This window comes from Chiloscyllium punctatum, chromosome 45, assembly GCF_047496795.1.
Source record: "Chiloscyllium punctatum isolate Juve2018m chromosome 45, sChiPun1.3, whole genome shotgun sequence".
Lineage (NCBI taxonomy): Eukaryota > Metazoa > Chordata > Chondrichthyes > Orectolobiformes > Hemiscylliidae > Chiloscyllium > Chiloscyllium punctatum.
This window is the reverse complement of record NC_092783.1, coordinates 40,733,232-40,760,039: the sequence shown is the minus strand read 5'-3', so window position 1 is coordinate 40,760,039 and position 26,808 is coordinate 40,733,232. Positions and strand designations below refer to the sequence as shown.

The 26,808-nt window shown below is 39.8% G+C and overlaps 1 protein-coding gene across 4 annotated transcripts in view; it reads right to left on the bottom strand.

Moving 5' to 3' along the window:
* The window catches only part of LOC140467305 (copine-8-like), a 594,693-nt gene extending 573,403 nt beyond the window's left edge, over positions 1–21,290 (bottom strand). The window contains exons 1-2 of one of the 4 annotated variants that reach the window (XM_072563573.1): positions 20,821–21,290; positions 9,158–9,354 (exon numbers count right to left, since the gene is read on the bottom strand). In XM_072563573.1, the coding sequence (XP_072419674.1) occupies positions 9,158–9,300 (143 nt within the window). In that variant the 5' untranslated portion in view covers positions 9,301–9,354; positions 20,821–21,290. Of the gene's footprint in view, positions 1–9,157; positions 9,355–9,464; positions 9,527–9,784; positions 10,082–20,820 lie in introns of those variants that run through there. The other 3 variants (XM_072563576.1, XM_072563574.1, XM_072563575.1) reach the window with 3 other exon arrangements.
* Positions 21,291–26,808: the final 5,518 nt, after the last annotated feature.

The following is a 26,808-nucleotide window of genomic DNA, read 5'->3' as shown; positions in this document are numbered from 1 at the left end:
GGCAGAATGGCCTACTCCTGCACCTATTGTCTATTGTCTATTGGATGGAGAGAAACTGTTCAAACTGCCTGAAGGGTTGATGACCAGGGGACATCCATTTCGGATAATTAGTAAAAGGACCAATTGATGCATGTGTTCTTTCATATCACAAGTGGTTAGTATCTGGAGTGTACGGCTCACGAGGATGTGAGAAGCAGATTATATTCTGGTTTTTAGAAGAAAACTCAGCTAAACAACTGAAGGGAAATGATTTGCCAGGCTTTGCAGAAGAGGCACAGTGATTTTGTTGTAAAGTCCATAAGTCATATGGTAGTTATACCTTTAACTGTCTTATTTAAGACAAGGTAAATATAATCATTTGCACAGGAAGGGTGAAATGACCTACAGAATTTTGGTGGTGACAAGTCCATGTAATCTAGTTGATATTTGAGCAAATGCCCAAGCCAAAACTTATAGAAAATAACTTGCAAGTTTTAAAACCTGAATACAAAGGTCTTGCTATTTATAAACTCAGACTCTGGTTATTTGGACAGTTTGTTTGGGGAAGATAGCCCACACCAGGTGCTGTTGTGTCTCACACAAGAAAGTAACCATTTTTGGATAACCCAAAGTGAAAGTTAGAATGGATCTGCTGTTCAAAAAAAAATGTTTTGGGTAGAATTAAAGACTAATGAGTTTCAAGAGGTGGCCTTGATAATTGAAGTCCATTTAAATTGTGTTCAGATATCAATTACATGGACTGCCAAAATAGTGGAAGATTTATCCTGATGGGCCTGGGTGGAGCTAGGGATTTAATACAGAAGAAGACATTTCTGGTAATAGTGTGCTGTAAAATATAAACATGGTGTGTAAGTTTCTGTTATTTTATGCAGTTAATAGAACAATCTTTTCTGTAGTTTAATGTACTTGTTGACAATTATTACTTGATAAGCACTGTTAATTTTAGGTTGTTAATTAATATCTTGAATCTTGTTGGATGCTTTACATTAATCAGGAGTAAAGTTGTCAGCTCAACGAGTATTGTACGTTGTTCTTACCAAAGAACTGCTCAGACTCAAATGAGTAAGTTTAATGGTTTGACATCAGTTACTGCAAACTTTAAATTCCTCTAGTTTTCCCCAGCTAACTATACAAAGCCTGCAACTTTAATTCAGAGCTGCAAACATTTTCAGAGGGTTTCTGGCACTGGAAATTGCCCACTGCAGGTTTCAACCTCCCAAACTTTCTTGCAGAGTTCAGTTGTTTTGGGACTTCCACACAGTCCCAAGCAGAACTCCAGTCTACACTGCAGGGCTTTTGCCCGAAACGTTGATTTCGCTGCTCGTTGGATGCTGCCTGAACTGCTGTGCTCTTCCAGCACCACTAATCCAGTACACTGCTGTAACAGCCATCCTCCCATCAGAAGAACTGGACAAAGACATCATATTTCCTTGCCGCTCTAATGCCCTGCAGATAAATGTAAACTGACTGCCCAAGAGATACTGCATTTTTTAATCTAAATGTGCATTCGAAGCCATCAAATAGGTGATGGGACAGGTAGTGGTGAGGAAGCACAGAGGCTGCAGCACAGAGGCTGCAGAAGGACTTGGACAGGCTAGGAGATTGGGCAAAAGATATGACAGGTGGAATACAATATGAAAAAGTGTGAGGTTATGTACTTTGGTAGGTAGAATAAAGGTGTAGGCTATCTTCTAAATGGTGGAAGATTTTGGAAATCCGAAGCACAAAGGGGACTTAGGAGTCCGGGTTCAGGATTCTCTTAAGGTTAATGTGCAGGTTCAGTTGGCATTCTGGAAGGCAAATACAATGTTAGCATTCATTTTAAGAGGGCGAGAGTACAAGAGTAGGGACGGGGCTGTATAAGGCTCTGGTCAGACCGCATTTGGAATATTGAGTGCAGTTTTGAGCCCCATACCTAAGGAAGGATTTGCTGGCATGAGAGGGGGTTCAGAGGAGGTTTACAAAAGACTGATCCCATGGATGAAGGGTCCATCATAAAAGGAGCAGTTGAGGGTTCAGTCAGTAATTGGTTGAGTTTAGAAAGATAGGGAAGGATGTCACTGAAACTTTCAGAAAACTGAAAGGCCTGGATAGAATGGATATGGAGAAGATGTACGGACGACACTTTAGAACAGAGATGAAAAGGTATTTCTTCAGCCAGAGGGTGACGAATCTGTGGAATGCATTGCCATAGGAGACTGTGGAGACTAAGACATTGAATGACTTTGAGACAGGGATGGATAGGTTCTTGATTCGTAAGGTTAGGAGAAGGCAAGGGAATGGGGGTTGAGAAACATATCAGCTGTAATTGAAAGACAGAGCAGACTCGATGGGCAAACGGTCTAGTTCTTCTCCAATATCTTATCATCTAAATCAATGATAACAGGTAGCAAACAGTAAAGATAAATGAGACATAAATTGACATTCTGTATCTAATAAAGTTCTAAATAGGATAGGAGAATGGGTCTGGGTGGGTTATTCTTCAGAGGGTCAGTGTGGACTTGTTGGACCAAGGGGCCTGTTTCCACATTGTAGGGATTCTATGAAAGATTATTGGGCCTTATATTTATCATCTATATTACTGAGTTTGACATTACTTTGTCTCAGTTTTCTGACCACACTGAGTGAAGTAAGAATGCACGCTGTGAAAAAAGACAACAAGATGTAGACAGGTTGAGTGAGAGGGCAACAGGTGGCAATTAGGGGTATAATGTGGGGAGCTGTTAAATTATTCATTTTGGTGAAATGCAGAATTTGTTTTTTAAAACAAATGTGAGAAACTTGTGAACTCATTGCTTCCCAAACCTTTCCCCCCATCATCTATTCTTAATATAAGACTTGATGATGTTTGTAATCCCTCAGGTGAGATCCAAAAGAGTTGAGGGGCAGACATAAGAGACCTGTGGGAGGGTGTAAGTAGAACATCTTGTCTGCAGGATGGAAACCTAAATGAGCTTGGTGAGTGAGCAGCCATGAGAGCAGCTGCCTAGTAGTTCAAGATTACAGCTTTTCTGACGCACTTGGAGACCAGCACAGCCATTGCTACCTCAAAGTTTGCAACTCCAAGAGTTAGGCTCATGACCCCACCTGGAGGACCTGAGCCCCACTTTGGGATTCCTGTAAGTGTATACAAGTGGAGTACATGCAGATAGAAAACCTACAAGACAGCATGGAAGCACAGCAAGCAATTAAGAGAATGTCATCTTGGCCTTTTATGCAGGATTGAATTCCACATGAATCAGAAACATTTGCAACAATTGTACAGAGCATTGGTGAGCGCACACCAGGAAAAAAGACAATGTTGTTGAGGAGACTAGCTGTTGAGGTACAGGCTATTAGACTAGATGGGATTGAGGTTCATAAGGAGGAGGTGTTAGCAATTCTGGAAAGTGTAAAAATAAGTAAGTCCCCTGGGCCCGATGGGATTTATCCTAGGAAGCTAGGGAGGGGATTGCAGAGCCTTTGGCTTGGATCTTTATGTTGTCGTTGTCTTCAGGAATAGTGACAGCATGGTGGCTTAGTGGTTAGCACTGCTGCCTCACAGCGCCAGGGACCTGGGTTTGAACCCACCCTTGGGCGACTATGCAAACTCTATACAGACAGCCACCCCATGTCTGTGTGGGTTTCCTCCAGGTGCTCAAATTTCCTCCCTCTGTCCAAAGATGTGCAGGTTAGGTGGACTGACCATGCTAAATTGCCAATAATGTACATGGATATGCAAGCTTGGTCAGTTAGCCATGGGAAATTCAGGATTACTGGGGTAGGATAGGGGGAATTGGGTTTGGGTGGGATGGTCTTCAGTGTTGGTGTGGAGTCAATGAGCTGAATGGCCTATTTCCACACTGAAGAGGTTAATCTTGCTTTAGTTGTTGTTCTTTACTGTTTCTGGAACATTATCTCATATGCAGTGTTTTTTACTCATTGAACGCTAGCTTCATTGCCTACTCAGTAAACAGATGGCCTGGCTTCTAAATAGCTATGTCTTATTTTTTGCAAATGTTTTAAGTTTTCCAGAACAATGAATTTGTATGATGCAGCTATATATAGGACGGCAGTGCTGGAAAAGCCTTCAGTATTATTTTATGAAGCACTGCTGCATCTGTAAGAGTTCCATTTTATTGTTTTGTTGCATTTATGACCAGGAATTTTAGGTAGTAATAAATCGAGCTCCATGAACCTATACTGTTGTAGATTATTTGCAATGTTACCTAATTGATCACCTCCACTAATGTTTCTGTATTTTCTATTGGTACTGTACTGATAACAGTCTGTACTAGCATAGCATCAACTGTAGTTTGTATCAGATTTCCAAAACCCCAACATTTATCTCTGGGATGGGTTTAACTATAGGAAGAGAAACAAAAGAAATGTTTATTTTCTTTTTACGATATCTTTAAAATGAAAAGGGCCACCAACTACCATGTATGCTGTCAAAGTAAGACGTTGAAAGCATGGATAAATTTGCAAAGAATTGCTATGATATTCGTACACTGTTAACACAAATTTTCAGAATTGACACTAAAACATTGACATACAGGTGGTAAGGCAATTTATAAAGGCAGTGGTCAAATGAAAAAAGTTCTTGAATAATGGAACTTTCATGAATGTACTCTGTCTGGATGAAATCTGTGTATTGTTGATGCATGTTCCATTGATTTTTTTTGTTCCAAATGGCTTAAGTGGAGCTTAGTCAGACGCTGTTTCGATAACTTTTTGTTTTGTCAAGTAAGTGGAGATTTTCCACAATTGATGGCAATCCTCAGTATGAGGTGAGCACTCACTTTTTCTTTAACCTTACTCCTGTGCAAGGTCTTTCTTCAGGGATTACTGATAATGCCATATCCAAGCAAATTGCCCAATTTTTCAAGGATTATCCCTACAGCTAGCCCAGAAGTTTTGACTGAAGATTTTCTTTTCACTATATTTGAGTAATGGTTGAAAGGAAAGTCAATTTTGCAACTTTTAGAATTCTACTACTCTTCACTGAAATGTGACTCCATTACAATATAGTTTGTGTTTTATCCTCTCAGCTTCCAATTTCAAATGTGAGCACCCAGCGGAAACCCGCGCAGATACAGGGTGACTGTCAGTAGAGAGTGTGTAAAGTCGCCTCAGGGTTGAATTGAATCCAGGTCCCCAAGAGCTCTGAGGCAGCACAGCTAACCACTGAGCCACCACACTACCCTGTGGAACTATAAAGATAAAATGTTATAACAACTAAATGATCAAATAATTAAAATATTTGTTTTAAATGACAAGAAATCTAGCAAAACAAGTAAATTACCAGTACAGAAAAATGGAACGTGTTGCAATATGAAATTAGATAATCTCAATTACTTATATGTGTGCAAATACAGAAAAGTTTGATTCTTATTTGTTCCAGTTACAAATTCTTAATTTCAGTTGAAAGAGTTGTTCCTGTAGTGTGATTGATGGGAACTAAGGTGTATTTTAAGTACCAGTCTCAACCTAATTTTCATGATATACAAAGTGAAGCTGATACTTAGTTACTTACTAATCTGTTACTTTCAGCAGTAATGAGGTCAGTAATGAAATTGTACAGTTTGATTGCACTTCCAAACATCTGCTTCATGATTCCTATTTTTTAAAAATACCATGTCAGCAAGGGAAGTGTCTCTTTCCCCGTAACAGGGTTCTGAAGATCTATTAAAGTCTATTTTAAAGCTTTGTATCCAGTTGAACATGTACCGAGTAAATAATTACCATTCATAAATGACTGAGCACCACTCGATTTCAGTATATTCAAGAAGTGGTTCCAGCTCATCCCCTTCAATAGAAAAGAAGTATAACTGCTCCAGATTGCCTTGGTAACAAGAGACCAAAATTCCTCAAAAGAATTGGGAAATTCAATGCAATATTATAGTTATAGTCATCGAGTCAGAACCATACAGCACAGAAACAGACTCTTGAATCTAACCAGTCCACGCCGACCATAATCCCAAACTAAACTAGCCCCACCTGCCTGCGCTTGGCCCATATCCCTCCAAACATTTCTAATTCATTTGCTCATCCAAATGTCTTTTGTGACTATACCCACACCCACAACTTCTTCTGGAAGTTCATTCCACACATGAACCACTGTGTAAAAATATTAGCCCTCCTGTCTTTTTACATCTTTCTCCTCTGACCTTAAAAATGTGCCCCCTCGTCTTGAAATCTGCCACTCTACAGAAAATACACCTGCCAATCACTTTATTTATACCCTTCATGATTTCATAAATCTCTATAAAGGTCACTCCTCAACATTCTACTCTCCACTGAAAACAATCCCAGCCTCTCCATAAAACTCAAACCCTCTGTTCCTGGAACATCCTGGTAAACCTATTCCAAATCCTCTCCAGGTTAATAGTCTCCTTGCTATAATAGGGCAACCAGAACTGGATACAGTACTCAATGATCTCACTCCAGGTCAAATCAGAAGTACCAAAGAGAGAATTCAATTACGTAATGGTATACCTGAAATATTTGAAATTTATTTAGATTGCAGCACGTTCCTAGAAATCTCTTTGTAAGAACTCTAACACTATGTATTGAATTTATAACCCAATGCATCCTGACCTCAATAACTTTAATACGATCTGCTGTTCCATTTCCAAAGGGCTTCTCAATCCACAGATCATTATTGTAAATTGTGTACGAGGGTAAGAAAAACATTACTTCTAAACCCTTGTCTTTAAGCTTGCCCAGAACTAATTACTGTATTCCAATGTAGTAATTAGATCCCTTGGCAACAGTTGTGATCAATCATTAGAAACGCCAATGTACAAATTTCTAATGATAACAATGTTTAAGTATTAAGCAATCATAACTATGTCTCTAGATTTTCAGCAGATTAAATAAATAAATGAATTAGTTCAAATGTAACTATTAACTGTGTTCCAAAGGGACACATTAATTATTAGGTCAATGATAACTCTCTCTCCACAGATGCTGCAAGACCTGTTGAGTTTATCCAGTAGCTCCCATTTGTATTTCACACTCCCACATCTGCAGTATTTTGCTTTTATTTAATTAACTGAATTCTAAAAACATTCACTGTAACAGTCTGTCATCTGTGGCAGAAAATAACATATTACCTATGTGTTCTGAGCAAGAAGGAGAGGTGATGCTGAAAACTTTAAAGTATTTATTAACTGAGACACATTAAGACAATTAGAACAGAAAACAGTGATAGACTTCCTGAAGCAAATAGTTCATCACTTGATTCTCTAAAGCCTCTCTACCACCTATGAGCTACAAATCCAGAGTGTGACAGATGAATCTCCTTTTGCTTGGGTGGATACAGTTCAACAATATTTGAGAAGCTCAATACCATCCACGCAGAACAAAATCATCATCTAACCAGCTTCCACTCACTTCTCTCCAGCACACACACTGCAAATGGTACACAGTGCAATCAATGCACAAAGCAAGAATTCACTACAGCTCCTTCACAGCATTTACTGTATCTGTGACCCAGAGATTGAAAGCAGCAGATGCAAGGGGGCAGCACCATGTAACACACCACCCTGGACATTAATCATCATTTCATCATTGTGAAAGCACCTTCATCATACAGACTGCAGAGATTCACTCAACAGACCCAGCACCTTCTCATCAGGGATGGACAATTGATACTGGTCTAGCCAGTACGCCCACATCCGAAGAATGAAACAAAAAACAAAGCACTGTGCAAAATAACTTCAACGTGGATACGCAGTAGACATTAACTAAAAGCGAGAACAATCACCGCTCTCAGTACAATACCTCAACCATTTCACACGGTGTGCGCTGATGGAATGAATGACAGAACATTAGGATCGTCTTCCTATAAATTTGCAGAGAAAATGCAACATTTCCATTATCCAGGGGTAATCTGACCGTGCAGATCTAAAAATGCATGTTTAGGACACGTGGTTATATTCCCACAAAGTGTCATATTAATAGCGCGGACCGCGGTACTTTAATCATTGATCAATAGGTTCGCATTGTGCCCTAACAATAAACATACTGGAGAAAGAATCACACGGTGCAAACTCCCAAAACTTAACAGGAGACCAGATCTAAACAGATAACGCCTGGCGTTCTGGAACACATCAGAAAGGAAAAACAAACCCCTGATTTCATGGTTTGTCTCTCAATTTCCGCCTACACATCCACAGAGCAATCGATTATAACAATGCAGAGACACCGCAATAAAAGCTACTGTCCAACTCGGGGATTCCTTTGATGCTGATGGTCCTGATTGACTCATCCGGAGACCAATAACGAGGGAGCAGCACACACACAACTTGAGGGAGCGCGAAACTGCCCGGAGATTGGATCAGGAAAACTCACTGACCCAACTCTTCACATTCCTCCTCTAGAGCAGAGTCGTCGTTTAGGAATAGGGGCGGGGGTCCTAAAGGAAAGAATTAAACGCAAACAGGCAGAAAATAGCTTCAATTTACCGCTTGTTTTAAAATACCGCATCTCTAAAACACACAGTAAACCTAAGGAGGGTTATGCAAACTAGGTAAGGAACGACGCCAAATCAAAATTGGTGACACAATAAGTTTGGTTTTGGACAGAAACACTGTCTCGCTCTTTAGGTAACAGGTTTTTCATTGTTAACAGCTTCCGAAACTACCCAAGAGACAATCCCCAGGCGATTGAGTTGGAGACTGCTGTTCGCGGTTCCCTCTTGTTTTGGGTCTCCCATGTTCAATCGGAATCCGAGCGGGTTATTGTATCGGGAACCTGAGGTGGTTTACATCAGAGATCCAGAGAAGGTACGAAAGTTAGTTGCATTCCCTTCACCAGCTAACAGGTCACTCCCCCCGTCCTCTGAGAGAAATTGTTTCAAGTTGCATGATCTTAACGCTTCTAGGTGCAAAACAAGTCGATGAATTTTCGACAGTAGTTAACTTGATAATATAAGACATCAAATCTTAAACAGTGATTGTGATACTGCCACCCAATGCAAAACACCGCTTCCAACAAATGTATTCTTTAAATAATGCCTATCTTGGTTTCTGTGCGTGTGAAACTGCACTTATAGCCATATTTGTACCATCTTCATTCTTGAAAAATAAAACTTAAGACCACCTGCAGCATCCTTTATACAAACTGACGAGAACAGCCGCCCCGTTGTAGTATTTCACAGTTGCACACATACCTGCAGGAGACGGTAATCTCCACTTTAGTGGCCGGGATGCTTCCTTGAATAGGGTCGAATTCGCTCACAGAAGCCATATCATCGAATTTGTCCATCGCGTCTTCCATCGGCATCCAGTAATTCCAGGCTGGTTCTCTCAGCATCAACGTCACACCACAACAAAGCCAAGGGACGGCAATTAAAGGTTGCCTGCCTTACTGGAGAGAGAGAGAGAGAAAATATATATCAGGAATCGGAGTTCGGGCTAACCACAGCAGACTTTGCCTGTGATACTGAACGCTGCTGCACTCAAATTATTCAGCGCGACCTTTTTTTTCCTTCCCCTCTTGGTCTAATTGCAGAGATCAGACGCTGCTTTAATTATAGTTTACGGACTGAAATGATATGCTCCACCCTCTGGTCTAAAGATAACTTACATTGCTTATCACTGTCAGTTTTCAGGAAAGTACTGGAAACCGACTATTGAGGCATTCTTAATGGCATGGCACAAACATTGTTCTCTCGCAAGATTGACTGTCACACTTTAGAACGGCGCTTCAGTCATAAATATGTGCGTTGTCTCTCTGACTCATTAATAATGAACAGTATTTGCAAATAACAGAATCGCAAACAAAATGGTAACGACACCTTATTAGTCGTGTGCATCAAAACTGAAACAAAGCTCTTGTGATGTTCGAACTACAGTTTTGACCAGGACTTCCCCGTGTGACACATAACTCTCACAATAACAGCACATACGTTCTGGTCAACATGCTATTTCAGTCCAGTTTCCCGGGTTCTATATGGAACGGGAAACTTGGCCAAATGACCGAATTATTTAGCTGCTTCGCCAGCTCCAATGGAAAGGACTCTACTTCCATTCTAAATTGTTCGCATCTCGATTCAATTTGTGAAAATGAATTTCAGTTCTAGAATAGCACCCACGGGTCCCCCACTGATAAACGCTGCCCATCCACGTTTTCACCGTTTTAAATGTGTGCTGTGGCCGGCGCTAACGTGTACAATTCCATAATAACTGTGGCCCTCAAAACAGAAAGACAAAATTTGGCTCGTGATTCTTCCGCGCCCCCTAGAGGGCAAACTTTGAGGAACAAGAATTGAGGGATTTCACAATAACTAGTAGATATTTGAAGGAATCTTTCATGCCACACTTTATTCAGAATGGATTAAAATCAACTCCGGTAAAATAAGATAGGATTTTAGCTGCGTGGTATGAAATGTTGAGGCACAGCCAATACAGCTATCTGCATAAAGGCGCTGGTAACCTAACTGCGAGCAATGTGAAGCAACTTATCCCACTCCCAGCTGCGTTACCACTTTTTAAACTAAAGTAATCGACAAGAATTAGCATCAATGTCCGCATCCAGTAAACAAGTCTTGCTCTATATTTCGACACGTTTGTGGATTTGAGCAGAGCAGTTCTAGTGTGCAGTGGAAATTGCGTTTCACATTTAAAATCTGCATTTTTCTGCAGTATGAAGAGAAACGTTCAGTTGCAGAACTATTTAATTAAACCGTATGTCCTGCAACGACCCAAATGTATTATCCCCAATCCTCCTTTCTAGCCATATTGCAGCTTAATTAAACGGTTGTGGGGTCAAATTCCTGACACTAGGACACAATCCAGGTCAAGTTTCAGTGTAGCATTAAGGGGATACTGAAGTGTCAAATATTAAAACTATTCTCCCACCACCTAAATTCCAATACACTATTTTGAAGAATAACGCTGGAGTTTTTCTCTAACACCCTGCCAATAAATCTCCCTGCTCACATCACTGACTGATTTTCTAGAAGGGCTGGGAAATATGTAGTTGCTTTCTCATCAGAGATTTTGAAGTGTTTTGCGGCTAATGGAATACCTTCCAAATTTCGTACCTGATCCAGTGTCATAAACGAGGCAACGAACTGGCTCCACATCAGTGAGTCACCGCCCATTTTAATTCCCCTTCCCACTCCCTTTCTGACATGACCATTCTCGGCCTCTTCCATTACGACAGCAAATCAGGCCGCAAATTGGAGAACAACACCTCATCTTCTGCCTGGCAGCCTCCAGCCCGGAGCACACATCATTTAAAATAACTTCCCTTCCCATCACCCTCCCCCCTTCCATTCCTCTGATGGACCCTTCCTTCCAGCTACCAACGGGATTCATTCCTCCCATTGACCAACCAGTTTGTACCCTCTATCTGTGTTCACCTATCCCTACCTCACCATCCTACCCCCCTCCCAATCCATTCTCCCCCATCCCCCTTTTATCTGCAGCTTCCCTTACACCCACCCTCAGTCCTGAAGAAGGACTACACCTGAAACATTGACTTCTCCACCTCCTGACGCTGCCTGGCTTGCTTTGTTTTTCCAGCCTCCTGCTTGTGTACCTTGGATTCCAACATCTGCATTTTATTTTGTCGTTAACTGGCACACAGCAAATTCTCACCAACGTGGTGTGATAATGACTAGGCAGTCTATTTCAGTGATGTCAACAGAAGGATTGCCCAAAGTAATAGCGATAACTCCTCTGACCTTCCCATTAATAGGGCATTACTATCTTTTACACCCAGTGGAACAGTTATCTCCACCAGACAGTGGCAGTTTCCATGATGCTGCATTCCATCAGTATTGCACCAGTATCATCTTCATTTTTGTGCTCAAATACTGGAGTGACTCAGAAGAGAAAATGCTACCAATATCTGGTCACTGCTTGTGGGAGCTTACTGTTACCAAACCACCTGCTCAGCTCATATATCGCAACAGTGACTACACTTGAAATAATTTGTAGGAGTAAATTACTGCAGCTGCTGGAATCTGTACTGAAAACAACAAAGGCTGGAGATCACAGCTGGTCAGGCAGCATCCATGAGAGAGAGCAAGCTAATGTTTCAAGTCTAGTTTATCGGTTGTGAATTGCACTGGGAACGCCTGAAAGACACTATAAAAATGCAAGTTATTTCTCTCTATAGAAGAGCCACTAGTTTTACTGTCTCCTAAATAACATGGCTGATCATTCAAAATTTCAAAGTTGTTCACATGCTGCTCTAAAATGCTATTGACTATCCTGAATTATAGTCTTGGTTGTCTATTGTTGTTGCCAAAACTTGATTTTTGAACTATATTGTTTTAAGATAAATGTTACAATGAATAAAATCCACAGGGAAGACAATTGTTGTCAAGTGTGTGGTCTCAAATGCAGTGGCTAAAATAATTCCATGATATTCAGATGCTTAAATAATTTCCACAAAAAAAGTGAATAAGTTAGGTAATATAATAAAATACAGAAAAACAAACCTTTCACCAACAATTACAGATTGGGTTTGCTGATACTGATCATAGAACATTTGAATCTCAACTGAATGCAATTGTGATTTGGAAGAAATTGATTAATTAATTCGATATATTCTCATTAGATATTTCACATTCTGCTTGATCTATGCTTGCAAAATGATCAAAAATGCCAGAGTTATTCAGTAAATCCTATAAAAACCAAGAGACTGCAGTAACTTTTCCCTTACAAGTCACAAGCAGAATAGTTGGGGAGCGAAACATGGACACAAATTGCATTTACAATGAGTAGCATTTATCTGTCTGTCCGAGTAATATCTTTAGAAAGTTCTAGCTCACCTGGAACAGCAAGATATGTTTCACAAGTTAATTATGGATGTAAAAAGATTTTTCCTCTAGATCTTTAAAATTATAAAGGTGTGATGGACTCCTCATGCCAATGGTATAGACTGATAGCTATTGTGGTAAACACAAATCTAATTTATATTTCAAACCTTGATCACGATATGAATGGACAATATTTATCGCTTTCCAAACTTTTTTTTGAAAAGTACTTCATATGTGCTACTGTTGAGACAATTTATCAGAAATAATCAAAAGATCAGTTTAAATAGTTATTATTATAGTGAAAGGTAATTTATGTTCTCATAGCAACAGGAACAAGAAGCTCAAAGTGATTAAAACAATGACATTTTGGCACATTTTTGAGAGTTTTGACTGTAATTCATTATTAACTATTGAGCATGGTATTACAGTGTGAAACTACAAAATTCCATTAGACAGCCTGGTCACCTTTATTTATTTAGCAGCTTCTGTCAATTCTGCCAAACCTTGCTGGGAAACATGATTGAAAAAAACCCTTGGAATTTTCAAGACCATTCTATTTTTTCACAGTAGCACAGTAGCCAGGCTGTATAGTTTTCTTGTCAAGGAGCTGCTTAGATTTATGATTTTGTAGGACATGTTTTGTTCTGAATTTAAGTAATTTTTAGATGTTGCAAGACCTGTGCTAATCGAACTATTACACTGGTACAGATCTGTAGTGTATTGTTGGAGAGCCCTCTAGTGGTCAAAGTCAAAATAACCACTTTGAGTAACAAGTACTTTACTGTGAATAAACACCAAATATTTAATTTCAAAAAGATTAGCATCTTATTACTATTAAAGGTAAATCAGCAATGGGGAAAGGGGCAGAGGGTAAGTGTGGAGGAGGTGTGTTTTTTCTGACTGGATGTCTGTGACTACTGGTATTCCACAAGGATCAGTACTGGGACCTCTGTTGTTCGTAACACATTTAAATGATTTGGATGAAAGTGTAGGTAGTCTGATTAGTAAATTTGCAGAATACATGAAAATTGTTGGAATTATGGATAGTGAAGAATGTTGTCAAAGAATACTGCAGGATCTAGATCAGTTGGAAATTTGAGCAGAAAAATGGCAGATGGAGTTTAATCTGGGAAAAATTTGAGGTACTGCATTTTGGGAGGTTAAAGGCAAGAGGAAGGTGTACAGTAAATGGCAGGATACTTAGGAGCACAGAGGGATTTGGGGTGCCAGTCAATAACTCCCTAAAAGTGGTAACATAAGTAGACAGGTTCGCAAAGAAAGTTTATGACATGTTTGTCTTCATCATTCGGGCACTGAGTGCAAAAGTTGGCAAGTCATGCTGCAGCTGTATAAACTCTTTCCTAGGCCATGTTTGGAGCATTGGCAGTTCTGGTCACCACACTGTAGGAAGGATATGGAGGCTTTGGAGAGGGTGCAGAACAAGTTTATTGAATACTGCCTGGATTGAACTACATTAGCTATAAGGAGAGGTTGGATAAACTTGAATTGTTTTCACTGCAGTATCAGTGGCTGAGGGGTGAAGTATATAAAGGTATGAGGGCATGGCATAGTCTTTTTCCCAGAGTGGAAATCTGAAATACTAGGAGCTTAAGTTTAAGATGAGAGGGTCTAGGACCAGAGGGAATAGTTTCAGAATGAACAAGCACCAATGGTAGCAACGTTTAAGAGGATTTTAGACAGACACATGAACAGGCAGGTGGGATTAATTTATAATAGGATCATAGTCTGCACAGACAAGATGGACTGAATGAATACTACAAGATACAGACCCTGTACTAGGCTGTTCTATGTTCTATAGTTCAGAATGCCTAATACATTCATTTCTATTAATTTAACAGGTACTTAAGCATTAAAATGTTCAAACCTACACCCATTGAGGTTGCCTGTAATCAGAAATTTGCTTTAAATTGCAGCTGAATCCCTTACCCTAGAACACAGAGTTTCCTATATTTTTATCCTATAAAATATAAGATTCAACAGGATTATCCCTGATACAGAGGGATTGTCTTATTTAAGAATGAGGTGAGGAGGAATTCCTTCAGTTTTGAGTCTTTAGAACCCCTTGCCACAGAGAGCTGTGGGGGCAGGGTCCTTTTTCTTTTTAAGTCTGAGATAGATGGAATCTTGATCAGTATGGAATTAATGATAATGGTGAAAGGCAGGAATGTGAAGCGTGTTGGACCATCCATGAGGCAATTGAATGGTGGAGCAGGCTTGAGAGACTGAATGGTTTCCTCCTGTTCCTCTTTCTTATGGTCTTATAACTTCTCTCAAGTACAGCAAGACACAGTTCATAATTCCAGAATGCACAAAACCTGACTGTGTCAAAGCATTACAACCACAAACTGAAACTTTTTCTATCTTGTAATGGGGCTCAGTCTTGAAATAATAGCAATAAGACTGCTCAGAACAATTTTAGTTTTGATCCCGAAATCAAAATTTTAACTTGTGTTAGCAATAATGGTCCTGAAAATGGCTTGAGTTTCTTTGGCGAAAGTGAAGTCTGCAGATGCTGGAGATCAAAGTCGAGAGTGTGTTGCTGGAAAAGCACAGAAGACCAGGCAGCATCCGAGGAGCAGGAGAATCAGCATTTCGGGCTGGAGCCCATCATCAGGAATGGGGCTGGGAGCCTTGGGGGTAGAGAGATAAGTTTCTTTGGGTCTAGGAACTAAAAGAAACCAGTCTGTGGTTCACTCGTCCAAAAGTATATACTTAAAAAATTAGTTGTTTTTTTCTGAAAATCTGTTTGCATAAAACAGCAAATTTAAGGAAAACACACAGCATTTCAGAGGAATTAATGGTTGTGGTTTGATTACAAGTCTTGCCAGTTAATATTTTAATTTCTCTCTTCGATGTAATGATAAATCCAATTTCTATCACTTTGATCAGTAAGATAATCATTTTCTTTCCAAAAAGACCTGATCAACTCATTTGTTTGTCTCCAATGCCTCATGTAACATTTTGTTTTCTTCATTACAGCACCAATACAAATGGAAATGCAACATGTCCCCAGATATTGCCACAAAAGTTCTAAATATTAAGTCAACCATTGACTCAAAGGAATACAATGAGGCTGGGAAAGGCCAGGAAACTTGTTTTTATAACATATGTGCTGTGTCAATTAGCTGCCAGTGAAAATCTGTAACAGATTCTACTCACAGCTTTCACTAGTATTCAGAAAATACATTGAATTCATTACCCTAAAGAAATCTTGTCACACAAAGGAGGACAACTTTTAAGTGCAGCTGTTCACTTTGGCTTTAAGTACAAGTGTCAGAAACCAGCAGTCAAACAATATTCATCTACTATCCTTCAGCCTATCACATTATTCTGCAAGACAATTCACTAAAATTGCATCACAGAGACGTGGTTACAGGGGCGTCAGGACTGGCAGTTAAACATCCAAGGATTTTCAACTTATCGAAAAGACAGGGAGGTGGGCAGAGGGGGTGGGGTTGCCTTGTTAGTTAAGAACAAAATTAAATCTATGGCACTGAATGACATAGCGTCATGGGTGGAATTGAGGAACCACAAAGGCAAAAAAACCATAATGGGAGTTATGCACAGACCTCCTAACAGTGGTCAGGACCAGGGGTGCAACATGTACCGGGAAATAGAGAAGGCATGTCAGAAAGGCAAGGTCACGGTGATCATGGGAGATTTCAATATGTAGGTGGACTGGGTAAATAATGTTGCCAGTGGATCCAAAGAAAGGGAATTCATGGAATGCTTACAGGATGGCTTTTTGGAACAGCTTGTCATGGAGCCCACAAGGGAGCAGGCTATTCTGGACCTAATGCTATGTAATGAACCAGACTTCATAAAAGATCTTAAAGTAAGGGAACACTTAGGAAGCAGCAATCATAATATGGTAGAGTTCAGTGTGCAGTTTGAAAGGGAGAAGGCAAAATCGGATGTAATGGTGTTACAGTTAAATAAAGGTAATTATGCGGGCATGAGAGAGGAACTGACGAAAATAGACTGGAAGCAGAGCCCAGCGGGGAAGACAGTAGAGCAAAAATGGCAGGAGTTTGTGGGTGTAATTGAGGACACTGTACAGTGGTTCATCCCCAAGAAAAGAAAGATTATTCGGGGAGGGATTAGACAGCCATGGCTGACAAAGGAAGTCAGGAAATGTATTAAAGAAAAAGAGAGATCCTATAAAGTGGCCAAGAGCAGTGGGAAATCAGAAGATTGGGAAGGCTACAAAAACAAACATAGGATAACAAAGAGAGAACTAAGGAAGGAGAGGATCAAATATGAAGGTAGGCTAGCCAGTAATATTAGAAATGATAGTAAAAGTTTATTTCAATACATAAGAAACAAACGACAGGTAAAAGTAGACATTGGAACACTTCAAACTGATGCTGGAAGCCTAGTGATGGGAGATAAGGAAATAGCAGGAGAACTTAACAAGTACTTTGCGTCAGTCTTCACAGTGGAAGACATGAGTAATATCCCAACAATTAAAGGGAGTCAGGGGGCTGAGTTGAGTATGGTTGCCATCACAAAAGAGAAAGTGCTAGAAAAGCTAAAAGGTCTTAAAATTGATAAATCTCCTGGCCCCGATGGGATACATCCTAGAGTTCTGAGGGAGGTGGCTGAGGAAATAGCGGAGGCATTGGTTGAGATCTTTCAAAAGTCACTGGAGTCAGGGAAAGTCCCGGATGATTGGAAGATTGCTGTTGTAACCCCCTTGTTCAAGAAAGGATCAAGACAAAAGTTGGAAAATTATAGGCCAATTAGCCTAACCTCGGTTGTTGGTAAAATTCTAGAATCCACCATTAAGGATGAGGTTTCTAAATTCTTGGAAGAGCAAAGTCAGATTAGAACAAGTCAACATGGATTTAGTATGGGGAGGTCGTGCCTGACAAACCTGTTGGAATTCTTTGAAGAGGTGACAAGTAGGTTAGACCAGGGAAACCCAGTGGATGTGGTCTATCTAGACTTCCAAAAGGCCTTTGATAAGGTGCCGCACGGGAGGCTGCTGAGCAAGGTGAGGGCCCATGGTTTGAGGTGAGCTACTATGATGGATTGAGGATTGGCTGTCTGACAGAAGGCAGAGAGTTGGGATAAAACGTTTTTTTTTGGAATGGCAGCCGCTGACAAGTGGTGTCCCGCAGGGTTCAGTTTTGGTTTCAGTTTCAGGGACTGGGGACATTCTAGCGAAGTTTGCTGATGATACAAAGTTAGGTGGACAGGCAGGTAGTACTGAGGAAGTGGGGAGGCTGCAGAAGGATCTAGACCGTTTGGGAGAGTGGTCCAGGAAATGGCTGATGGAATTCAATGTGAGCAAATGCGAGGTCCTGCACTTTGGAAAAAAGAATACAAGCATGGACTACTTTCTAAACGGTGAGAACATTCGTAAAGCCAAAGTACAAAGGGATCTGGGAGTGCTAGTCGAGGATTCTCTAAAGGTAAATATGCAGGTTGAGTCCGTGATTAAGAAAGCGAATGCAATGTTGTCATTTATCTCAAGAGGGTTGGAATATAAAAGCACCGTTGTGCTACTGAGACTTTATAAAGCTCTAGTTAGGCCACATTTGGAGTACTGTGTCCAGTTTTGATCCCCACACCTCAGGAAAGACATACTGGCACTGGAGTGTGTTCAGCGGAGATTCACACGGATGATCCTTGGAATGGTAGGTCTAACATACGAGGAACGGCTGAGAATGCTGGGATTGTATTCATTGGAGTTTAGAAGATTAAGGGGAGATCTAATAGAAACTTACAAGATAATACATGGCTTGGAAAGGGTAGACGCTAGGAAATTGTTTCCGTTAGGTGAGGAGACTAGGACCCGTGGACACAGCCTTAGAATTAGAGGGGGTAAATTCAGAACAGAAATGCGGAGATATTTCTTCAGCCAGAGAGTGGTGGGCCTGTGGAATTCATTGCCGCAGAGTGCAGTGGAGGCCGGGACGCTAAATGTCTTCAAGGCAGAGATTGATAGATTCTTGATGTCACAAGGGATTAAGGGCTACGGGGAGATTGCAGGTAAGTGGAGTTGAAATGCCCATCAGTCATGATTGAATGGCGGAGTGGACTCGATGGGCCAAATGGCCTTACTTCCACTCCTATGTCTTATGGTCTTAAAAACATTTCCAAAATTAAAATTTCAAGTGTTATTTTTCCCGAAAAAACATAATTTCTGAATATTTAAGTTTCTAAATATTAACAGATGGATGATTACATGCACAAGAAAGCAAATATTGTGGATGCTGGCAATCTGAAACAAGTACAGAGAATACTGGAGAAACTCAGCAGGTCTGACAGCACCTTGGGAGAGAGAAACAGAGGTAATGTTCTGAGTCCGCTATGACTTCTACAAGATAGGATCAGTTCTGAAGACTCATATTGAACTCAAAAACATTGTCTCTGCTTCTCTCTCCCAAGGTGCTGTCAGACCTGCTGAGTTTCTCCAGCATTCTCTGTGCTTGTTTCAGATTCCCAGCATCCACAATATTTGCTTTTTCGTGCTTATAATCATTCATCTGTTAACACAGCCAAGCAGAACCATCCCAAGCAACTCACGACTCTTATGTGTGTCGATGACTGCACAGTCACTGCGTTCAGATGTAATTATGGATTAGCACCCATAAAGTTGTACCAAATGTTTGGTGCAAAACTTTATATATATGTGGCAGGTTGTTGGGCAACTCGGAGAGCATTAAACCAAATTGACCTAAGTTGTGGATTTCTACACAAATGAACACTGACCATTTGGCGTATCTAATTGATCACTAGTTTTACAAAGGGCACCCAGTTATAAAATAGGTTGTACAGCATGGAAACAGACCTTTCAGTCCACCTTGTCCATGCTGACCAAATATCCTCAGTAAATCTAATCCCATTAGCCAGCGTTGGCCCATAAGCATATGAGGAACGGCTGAGGATACTGGGGTTGTATTCGTTGGAGTTTAGAAGATTAAGGGGAGATCTAATAGAGACGTACAAAATAATACATGGCTTTGAAAAGGTGGATGCTAGAAAATTGTTTCTGTTAGGCGAGGAGACTAGGACCCGTGGACACAGCCTTAGAATTAGAGGGGGTCATTTCAGAACGGAAATGCGGAGACATTTCTTCAGCCAGAGAGTGGTGGGCCTGTGGAATTCATTGCCACGGAGTGCAGTGGAAGCCGGGACGCTAAATGTCTTCAAGGCCGAGATTGATAGGTTCTTGTTGTCTAGAGGAATTAAGGGCTACGGGGAGAACGCTGGCAAGTGGAGCTGAAATGCGCATCAGCCATGATTGAATGGCGGAGTGGACTCGATGGGCCGAATGGCCTTACTTCCACTCCTATGTCTTATGGTCTTATAACCCTCTAAACCCTTCCAGTTACCAACAGCCTCCCAGAGGCTCCATTATCCAGTATTAGTTTAATTTTCTGGTACCTGGTGATGACTTTGTAGAAGCGAACCAAAGTGTTAATGCTAGAGAGAATTACATTGAATTTGCTTCCCTATAGTCTCCCCTTAAAATCATATATTGTTATTATATTTGATTTTTACACACCAACTGATCATCTATCCACTGACCTTGCAGTGTTTCTACAAAATAGATCTATTATTGTCATTAAATCTATACACCAGAGATTATTTCTTTAAATAAATAATTCAGCGGATTATAAATGAAAAGATCAATTAAGTCAATTGTGTGAACAATGCTGTTGAGTCAGAAAATACAGGACCGTGCAGGGAAAAAAAAATACATAGCGTTGATGAAAATAGAAACAAACTCAAAGCAGATTCCAGAATGTGAAGAACACAATGAACAACAAAAGAAGTGGCCAAGAAATGGAAAGCGACAGATTGAAAACAGGAGAGGAACGTAGGTGTAACAGAAAAGGGGAAATGTGGGAGAAAAGATGAAACCTGCAAAAAAAAAATCCGAAAAGGAAACGGTTTTAAACATAGGGACACCAACTAAATTCGCAGAGAAGTGAACTGAAGTGACAATCATGCCATTAGTGCAGGTTGTTAAACTACAAAGTCCAAGATCAATAAAACCCACAAGATACTGTTCGGTTAATATTTACCTGTGAGGAACAGAGGTCCCAATCTATTACACGCGATCTCGGTGACACGGAAAAGAGGAAATCTGCAGTCTGTTCCATTTTCTTCTCGAAAAGAAACACAATGATGCACGATCAGACTGTATGTGCACTGGTCGCTTTGATTTACTTTTACAAAGTCGTCAGCAGCTGCAAGAAAAATGAACTAATACTGGGTAATCGAGCCGCTGTGAATGTGGCCTGTCTCTTCCTAATTGCCCAGCCTCTCTGCCTGTTGCTGGGGGGATATACCGGCGTGGTGGCTTACTTCATCTCGGCTACTTTCTCCTACAATCTTTTGCCAAGGAATACCGAAGCCGCTGAAGAAAAGGAAACGGCCATTCCGTCCCATAAATCACTACGGAAAAAGAAATTTAACTGATCTTGCTTTTCTTCTTGTGCAAAACCTGGACTTTGGAGTCGAAGCTCATACATCAGGTTGTAACAACACGTCAGAGATTCGATTTCACCCTAGCACTCCTATCATGAAGCACCTCGATCAGAATAGTTTCCATTAGATTTGAATTTGAATAATTACCTTTTGAAAGGAGTTTATGAATTATTATTTTTTAGTCTTGAGCTTACAGTAGGTTATTGCTTTGTGTATGTATTATGTGCAATGACCATAGAGACGCTTGCAACAAAATAATCTGAGTAAAGACAAGCAAAATAACACGAGAGCTGGGCATCTGCTGCAATTTATCAATGATTAATCTGCTGTGATATTGTGAGTTGGGCAAAGCCATTCACTGATGTGGCAAGGCAGCCTATCCCAAAGGTGTTACTACCCCACCTGCACCCTGTTAACATGAGAAGATGATACATGTGCAATTTTTTTTCTCTGGGAACATCAACTGAAGGAAACTTTGCAGTTGGATCATGCTTTGCCATCCTGAAGTTCAAAATCAAAATCTGAAAGAACATCACAACTTAAGAGACTTTCCAAAGAATTCCAAGATTGATATGGCTCAGACTGGTCTCCAAGATTGAAGTAGAGACAGTTTATCATTATGAGTGATGCCAAGAAAGATTGGCAAAAATACAGGGTATTAAAAGTGTGGAAGAACAGTGCAATAAATACAGAGGGTGACTGTCATTACAGACTACCTTTACTCTGTTGCTCTTTTAATTTGAGAAACTCATCATTGGATAAAACATTCATATATTCACACCAAGTGAGTGGATTGTTCAAGTGCCTTCAAACAAGCAGAAACCAGAGAAGAATACCTAATTAAACTAATTAAAGCATAGGCCCTGATAATTGCATATTCTTTATGAAACATTAAAAATTAATTAATTAGTGAATTAAAAATGTAATCCTGCTTAAGTCAGGAGTTCTATAAACTACAGATTAAAAGTACCTAGTGTCAAACATTTATACTATAAATCTTCATTCAAAATGAGTATGAGCAGAAACTGATCAATGGAATTTACATTAAACATCATCTTTACATCTCGATGGAATGTGATTGAGGATTATTTCCTTCATACAAGGAAACAAAAAATCTTACATAGTGCCCTGTGCAGTTTCTTGGGATTAGCTCAATGTTCTATACATTTCATTTAAATGAGGAAACTGTTGTCATATAGTACATGTGCACAGAAATATCACACAAAACAGCAAATAAATGAAACAACATTCAACAGATTTTTAATAGCATTAGTTAAAGGAAGGATATTGCCCAAGACCTTGGGAGAATGCCGCGTTCTTCTTTGAGCAGTGTAACTGAATCTACAGTGTCCTGATGGACCATGATAGCAAGCAGCTAATGAAACATTTTCAATGGTTTTGGTTTAACTACTCAGCTTGGCAGATTGTCTCGAACATTGATTCTCCAACTAAGCTTTTTTTTTAAGTTATCAGTATGTAGAATCCACTGTCATGGTGGAACCATTTTGTCCAACTTTTGTTGCCTTGAGAAGCTGATTCTTGATGTTTAACTTGAATGTGGTGCTCATATTTTCAAAGTACCCCAACAAATTCAGGGAGTTAGTCAAGGAGTTCCAAGACTTTGACAAAGCAACTGCGAAAGCAATGGTATTTATCCAAATTGGAACGATGTGTGACTTTGAAGGGATGGTGCTCATACACATCATCAGTCATTGTTTTTGTAGCAGGTGGTCATTTTTTTTTTCTAAAAGTACTTTACATTAACTGACTTCCTTTAAGTTTTTTTTTGACTGAGAAGCAATGTTCTGAATCTACTTTATCTATTGTTACAATTTAATACTTCAGTGAGGCTAGCTGTCTTATCTACAGAATTTGATTATCATATTTTTCTGCATAGCTTATCTCTTCTACACTTATTCTATTTTTTATAACCAATCCAATATTTGTCAGTCTTTTCTATTGAGGATACACAACTGGCTAGTACATTGTAAAGTCTTAAGGTAATTTGTATATATCTGCATTGTGGTAGTTGTGACTGACATCCTAGTACTCCATCACCTTTTTAATTGCTTTGTTTCATTGTATAGAACTGGAGTATGCACTAATAGCCATAGTCTCTTTCTGGTCATCTTGTGCTACCTCATCACCATTTATTATAGATTTATGAAGCAACCTTTTGCCCTGTATGCAGTACCTTAAAATCTGGGTCATTTAGTTTAGATGGCTAGAATGTATGCAATGGATGTCAATGCTGTGGGTTCAATCCCTGCACTCAAACATAGAAACATGGGAAATAAGTGCAGGAGTCAGCCATTTGGACCTTGAAGCCTACACCACCATTCGATATGATGATGGCTGATTGTGCAATTTCAGTAACCCACTCCTTTTTCTACATACTCCTTGATCTCTTCAGCTGCAAGGGCCACATTCAGCTCCCTCTTGAATATATCTAATGAACTTGCCCAACAGCCTTCTGTGGGAGAGAATTCCACAGGTTCGCAACTCTTTGAGTGAAGAAATTCTTCCTTATCTCAGCCCTGAATGGCTTACCCTTTATCCGTAGAATGTGATCCCTGATTCTAGGCTTCCCCAACATTGATAATATTCTTCCCGTAGCTAGCCTGCCCAGTCCCATCAGGATATTATATGTTTCTATGAGATTCCCCCTTCATTCTTCTAAGTTCCAGCAAGTACAAGCCCAGTTGATCAATGGTTCTTCATATGTCAGTCTTGCCATTCTGGGAATCAGTCTGGTGAACGTTCGCTGGCCTCCCTCAATAGCAAGATTGTCCTTCCTTAGTCTATGAAACTAAAACTGTACACAATAATCAAGGTGTGTGGCCTCACCAAGGGCTATATAACTGCAGCAAGACATCCCTACTCCTGTATTAAAATCCTCTTGCTATGAAGGGCAGCATGCTCATTAGCTTTCCTTACTGCCTGCTGCACCTGCATGCCAACCTTTAGCGGCTGTTCCACCATGACATCAAGGTCTCATTGCGCTTCATCCTTTCCTAAATGGCCACCATTCAGATAATGATCTGCCTTCCTGTCTTTGCCACCAAAGTGGATATCCTCACTTTTATCCACATTACATTGCATTTGCCAAGTATTTGCCCTCTCAGCCAGCCTGTCCACATCGCCCTCCACCCTCTTAGCATCCTCCTCACAGCACACACTGCCATCAGCTTAGTATCAGTTGCAGATTTGCAGATATTACATTCAATTCTTTTGTCCAAATCATTAATGTATTTTGTGAACAGCTGAGGTGCCAGCACTAAACCCTGTGGTACCCCCTCGTCACTGCCTACCACTTGAAAAGGACCTGTTTATTCCAACTCTCTGCTTCCTGCCTGCCAACAAGTTCTCTATCCATGTCAATACAATGCCTCTGATACAATGAGCTTTAAGTTTGCTTACTAATCTCTTGCGTGGAACTTTGTCAAAAGCCTTTCGAAAGTCAAGATGCACAAGGTCCACTGATTCACCCTCGTCCACTCTACTGGTCACATCCTCAAAATAATGATGTTAATTCATGCAATTAATTCAGGCAACCTTCTTGCCATGCCTCATGCCTGATTTTGACTTGTACTCCTGAAACCATATTAAATCACTTATCTCTCTCTCTGCTAGAAAGAGATGCCCATAGTCCCACATGAACTATGATTAATTACCTGATCTACAATCCTTGGTATTAAATTGATGTGTCATTTCCCTGCAATTCTCGAGTTATATTGTTAGATCTATTTTATCATCAGGAAATTGGATTAGTTTACAGTTAGTTTCAGCATCCACGTTTAAATAATAGCAGCCTGCACAATTCACATAAACTTGACATCATGCTTGAATAACAACTTGCTTTTATGTAGCATACTTAATCAAATAAAATGTGGCTTTTACTAACAAGGAAGTTCTTGTTGTTTGAATTAGGCATTTAATGTATAGGTTATATTTGATTTAACACTGACAAACAGGGAGCAGGTTATTCATCAATCTGATCCTTACCAGACTAAAACCAAGAGATATGATACGGCCGTCAGGAAACAATCTCGCATCATTTCGGTTTCACACTACCTGCACTGTAATTGCACCCGCATGCAAAGTTACATTTGGGTAATTTCCATTTGGTCTGTTGGACCTTTATAGAACTTTTTGAGTTGTTCCTGCTGACTCCATTTCTAATTTTAAGTTTCAACCAGCAGGGCAAATGAAAGTCTTTGCCTATATACTTCCACTGTTGAAGAGAATTCATCACTAAGAAGGGTAAAATGTTGAATAAGCAGTATAATGATAGCCTGCAGACTCCTTGTCATATTCTACAAGTAATGAGACAAATACCTGTAAATAACTACTTTAATTGAGATGAACGGAAATTGACTTTGTACATAATGTTACACAGTTGAATCATACACAGCAGAAGTCCTTTCTCAACAGTTCGGCTGGCGAGGAGATTGATGGTTGAGCAAGGCTTTCCTGGTTCAACCATCTATCTTGTGTCACAATTAGGAGCTGAGAATAATTAGTTCTACAATCAAGATACCAATAATAGTGTGCCCATGTTCTGGCTTGGTTAGTCTCCTCAGCATGTGGTTACGTTCCAAATGAACAAAATGAATTTCGTTAAAAATTAAATCATGTTTGATCATACAATTTGTCCTAAAATTCATTGTAGTTATTTTTATAATTTAACATGTGTACATCACATGGACTGGTGAATACCAATATTTAAACATGATTATACAGATAATGATTTGTCAGATACTTGATTTTCAATTGTAACTCAACATGTTAACCAATGGGCCACAGTATAAAACTTCATCTAAGATCAAAGCTTCACTGATGATTATGGACACATCCCTTGATTTGAAAGGTATTTGCTTTACATAATATCTGTAGAGTATACAACAGCAATCTTATTCGTTGATTAAAGAGGAATCCAAAAAAATGTAAATTGGTTCTGTCTCACAAAAAAGTCTGTTCATCATTATTTCAATTCATATTCAAGTTAAGTGGGAAAACCAAATATTAACCTTGAACTACTACTACTTTGCTGGTCATTGCATCTCTATATTCAAGCAAATTTAAGAAAACATCACAAACATTATACAATAATTTAAGGAAAAACTAAATTAACCTCACATTTTACAGATAGCAGTATGCAATATCAGAATAGGTCCCAGCATAATGTAGTGGTTCAAGAATGATGATTAGATTACAGTTTTAAATAATAGATTCTTCATAACTTGGAAAAGCAAATCAGAGCAGGACTTATACACTTAATGGGAAGGTCCTGGGGAGTGTTGCTGAACAAAGAGACCTTGGAGTGCAAGTACGTCGTCCCTTGCAAATAGATTCGCAGGTAGATAGGATAGTGAAGAAGGTATTTGGTATGCTTTCCTTTATTGGCCAGACCATTGAATATAGGAGTTGGAAGATCATGTTGCGGCTGCACAGGACATTGATTAGGCTACTTTTGGAATATTGTGTGTAATTCTGGTCTGCTTCCTATCGGAAGGATGTTGTGAAACTTGGAGGGGTTCAGAAAAGATTTACAAGGATGTTGCCAGGGTTGGAGGATTTGA